General features: G+C 39.1%; 1 protein-coding gene across 1 annotated transcript in view; it reads left to right on the top strand.

Moving 5' to 3' along the window:
• The window catches only part of TRIM42 (tripartite motif containing 42), a gene marked incomplete at its 3' end in the record, with an annotated part of 6,777 nt that extends 6,438 nt beyond the window's left edge, over positions 1–339 (top strand). Inside the window, 1 exon segment of the mRNA XM_009698282.1 lies at positions 301–339. Within this exon segment, the coding sequence (XP_009696584.1) occupies positions 301–339 (39 nt within the window).
• Positions 340–4,897: the final 4,558 nt, after the last annotated feature.

Genomic DNA, 4,897 nt, shown 5'->3' with positions numbered 1-4,897 from the left:
AAGTGACCAGCTACCAGAACCTAATGGCTACATATTGTATTAATCACTGTAATATCTGCCACCAGACAGTTGCTTGTCTTCATTGTAAGCTTTTTTAAAGAGCTCAATTTCGATTTTACCTCCAAAATAAGTACTCAGACTTTCCGAATTTTAACATAGATACGACAGCTTGCCTGCTTTGAAAATACATCTGTACGTTGTAAGTTCTTTTGAAAACAGACACTAATTAAATCCTATCCCCAAAATAATAAATACATGTACTCTTCCATACTTTACTATGTTCTTGTTCTCTACTTGCAGATGATCACTTCAGATGAATACAGGAAAAATCAAAGGCAGGTGGGAGAAGTATGAGTATTCAGGATGCTCTGCATACACCAAAGAGAGAAAGAATTAAACCAGTGTTTCCCTTTTTTTCTTGAAGAACTGGAAAATGTGTATGCTTTCTTATGCAATATCCCATTTTCCACTGAAGTTAGCAGCCAGAGATCTAACAGCGAGCTCTTCAGACTGTTATTGCTTTCCAGCAAACAACAATAATAAAAAAACCCCTGCCTTTTCATTAGCTTTTCTTTTTCCAGGTGTAGCACCAAGATCTAAGGAAAATGCTATGCCATATATAAAAACACAGTCTAAAAGTCATTATACTCAAGGGACTTTTGCAGCTTCAAAGGAAATAGATGACATATGTGCATTGTAAGTTAACATTCTGATTACTATTCCCTATGAGACCATTCAACACCAGTTCATAAAGAGCTGCAGGAGTCTATATCACACTTTGCATGTTTTTAAAGTGCGGAGTAAGTTACTCTGTACACACACACTTTTGGTCTCAGCCTCACTCAGCTGAAGTACAATGTGCATACACACATAGAAGGACTCCGGCAACAGGCAGGACAAGAAGCACAAGAACGAGGGCATACAAAATTTTATCTCCTTATGCACTTGGCTAATAATGGTTGGGTTTACTTGACTGTTGTGAAGGTCACCTATGTGAGCTGCAGAGTATCAATTTGTTAAAAGTAGCTGCAAGTAAAATCAGAAGTTACAGCAGCCCTGATGCACTGACGGGGAGTTGTTAGATTCACAGCAAGTTACTGTGTTGAAATAATCAAGAGTAATAACTAAAGTCCTTCTCTGTGCAGAGATGATCTTGCACAGTTCCTTTCTTTCACTTCAGCCATACCAACCAGGTATGCATATTTATCTATCTGTATTTTGACACACATATAAATCTATGTACTTATACACATCTCTTTCCATACATGCTTGCATATTTACACACACACATATGCATGTATGTGTTTAAACACATTTACAATTCCCTTTGCCCCAGTCCTATCAAGAAGGGCATTTACATGGGAATGAAAACAGAATAAGGGCCACTGCTAGCTCTTTTAAACCCCTTCTGTGCATTTGTATATTTGTGTCTTACCTTCAGCACAGAACAAACCTGTTTATGGAAAATCATGTGTCACCGTTTAAGGTATTATGAACACTGCCCATGAAATCTTGGACCTTCTGCTACCTTCCTTAAGGCAAACAATAAAACTGAGGTATATTTATTATTAATATAAAACTTTTCTACTGCACCTTTCATTTCTGAAGCTCTGGTTTAGCTTCACATAGTTGCTGCAAGGCAGTAATATTCTACCCACTTTAGGGATGGCTAATGTGATAAGAGTCTGAACAATAAGACAACAAAGCCAAAATCTGAACTCTGATAGCAGTCAGTTTTCTATCTTGTGCTAGACAGTGACCTGTTGGTGATGCTTCAGTTAATATGTGTGTTCTTGCCAGGATCTCTGTGTAGTCTTTCCTTGACAGTATACTTTTCTTTCAATGAAGTCTCTAGACAGGAGTAAAGGCTATTAAGAGTTTTGCGTTTTGAAACCTATTGAACAATTACAGCAGTGTCTGATTTTGAGAAGCTTATTTTGAAACATTTAAAACAGGCCTGACCATCACACATGAAAAGCACCTGCAATCTAAAATTTCTACTGGATTTTTGCAGAAATCTAAATGTCTGAGCTCTCCAGATAGTAATTTTTTAGTAACTAGTAATAGTAATAGCAATTATTCCTTTGATACTCATGGCCTTTTAAACCCCTGCCCCAGACAAGAACATTTTACACCTTTTTCAAGGACATGTGAGTTTTTGCTGATGGTCTACAGTTCCCCAGAAGCTCACCCATCTGGTATTCCTTCTAGTATATTTCTCTGTAGATAGATAAGACTGCAATTTGGATCAACTGTATAAAATCCTTTTGCACCCCCTGGCTACCCATTGATAAAAGCAGCCTTCTGTACCCAGCAGTTCTTAAGAGATGCAATTTGCAGTACACAGTTCTGTGCAACAGCCAAGCAAAGCTCCAGTTCCCATTTCATGTAAACAGTGAGTCAGATCACTTGAATAGGGTAACATTTTATCAATACCACTAAGCGATCAGAATCAGTCCAATCCTGCAAGCTTTAAGATTTTTGTTAATTATTGTGGAGCTGCTGGAAGCCTAGGTTTCTTTTCAAACAAATTACCTTTCAAACATCTCTATCTCAGCTCGCTTTGCTTTTTGCTCCATGGTTGCCTCTTTATTTTCATGGGAGGGGAAAAAAAAAATAAATAATAATGTGTTAAGTTCTTTACATACAGTTCAGTGCCTGCCTATTGTGAGCACAGCCAAATCCCATAGTGACTGGATGTCTACAGCCCAGTTCACTGCACTCCTTCTTTCAATAAGCAGGCAAGGCAAAGAATGAAACAATTTTGCTTATCTACTGCTTGCTGCTCAGTTGCAGCAATGGGTGTGGAGGCAGCACCATCTCTCATCCTGTGCAGACATTTTTCAGCTGCATGCCCTGAAATTGAAATTTTGAGATGTTTATAAATAAATAAAAACCTGCCTATATTTAATGCAGTGTGGTATTTGCATAATTACTTTTCAAGGTAATGAGTGTTATAGAAGCCAAAACACAGAAGGTTGAATATGTTTAGAGCAGCCTGTGCCAGCAAATAAACAGAGAACTCTTGTAAGTATCAAATTGCAGAGCAGTTTAGAACCAGCGTAATTTATTTAGGGAACAATAAGCATCTATTTGTGCTGGGCAGGTGGCCAAGGTGAACAAATGAAAGACGTATATGTAATTGAATATTAGATGAGCCATCATTTCATTTCACGACCATTTGTCTCTTGGAATATCTGTAATGAACAAAACATTACAAAATAAAGATGGTTGTCAAACTACCTCCTCCAAAGTGAAGCAAACAGCTGGGCTGAAGCAAGTAATGACAATTTGAAAGAAAATATTCTGAGATGGTGGCTATCCACTTTGTTAAGTGATGAAATCAACACCAACATCAGCCTGAGATACAGAGATCTAGACAGTGACATCTCTGCCTTCCTGGATGGATTATAAATGAGCTGGCAGGTAGGAGACAGGTCAGAGATGCACCTGGCTAACCTGTATTGACAAAAAGCAAGTAACCAACCCACCCTGTATAGCAAATCCCAGAGATATATGGGCATCAACTATTAAGCCAAGGTATTATGATGTTTTATCATCCACTTGCTGCATAACCCATCAGAAAGTAATTAGTATCAATAATATTCAAGGGTCTGCAGTGTTTTCTTCAAGTGTGTTTCCAAGACCATTATAGAAATTTGCAGAACATTGGTCTACCTGTAAGACATTATTCCTACACAAGAAAAGGTAGTGGTCTTTGGGGACCTAAATGTTTAACTGACAATTCTGACTTAAAATATTCCTAACGTTTTCTAACATAGCTACTGTTTGTAATGCAATGAGACTCACATTGCACCTGAACTGAAATTCTGAAGTACACAACTGAAGTACACAAACAGCAAATTTGCCAACAACACCATGCTGTGTGTGGTGGTTGATACACTGGAGGGAAAGGATGCCATCCAGAGGGATCTGGACAGGCTTAAGAGGTGGGCCCGTGTGAACCTCATGAAGTTCAACAAGGCCAAGTGCAAGGTCTTGTACACAGGTCAGGGCAATCCCAAGCACAAATACAGGCTGCAAGGAGAACGGATTGACAGAAGCCCTGAGAAGAAGGACTTGGGGGTGCTGGTTGATGAGAAGCTAAACATGACCCGGCAATGTGCGTTGGAAGCCCAGAAAGCCAACCGTATCCTGGGCTGCATCACAAGCAGCATGACCAGCAGGGCGAGGGAGGGAATTCCCCCTCCTCTACTCCACTCTGGTGACACCCTCCTTGCAGTATAGCCTTCAGCTCTGGGGTCCTCAGCACAAGAAGGACATGGACCTGTTGGAGTGAGTCCGGAAGAGGCCATGAAGATGACCCGAGGGCTGGAGCACCTCTCCTATGAGGACAGGCTGAGAGAGTTGGGGTTGTTCAGCCTGGAGAAGAAAAGGCTCCAGGAACTTGTTAAAACTGTTTTGGAATGTAAAGCTGTGATTTAGCACTGCTGAGAAATACGTTCTAAAAGCTAGGAGGTTCTGCAGTCATAATTATGAGAGAGAACAAAAATGGAAGAAGAATTAGTAATCAAAATGGTGTAAACCAAGTCACTTTTCTATCCTATAACCCCAAACCCATAACTGTTAGTCCCGCAAAATGCTTCTTAAGTTAAAATCTTCTAGATAACGGAGAGTTTGAAAATATAAGTAGAACTCAAATATATATATATAATAAAAGACAGACTAGATAGCTGCAAATAAAAATTAAAAGAATAATGGAAACACATCTCCATAAATGTAAAGATTTTGGCTACTTGCTCCTGCCACAGAAAATAGAATCAGAACTGATATGTAACTGGAACAAAATTCAGGCTTAGGCATCTCTTTATCTGAAAGTTAATGGTAAAGTGTTGATACTTAAAGACATAAATGAAATTACTGGAGATCAGAGAGG

Source organism: Cariama cristata, unplaced genomic scaffold (assembly GCF_000690535.1).
Source record: "Cariama cristata isolate BGI_N322 unplaced genomic scaffold, ASM69053v1 scaffold15154, whole genome shotgun sequence".
Lineage (NCBI taxonomy): Eukaryota > Metazoa > Chordata > Aves > Cariamiformes > Cariamidae > Cariama > Cariama cristata.
Note: the sequence above shows the minus strand (reverse complement) of the source record. Positions and strands in the feature narration are given on the sequence as shown.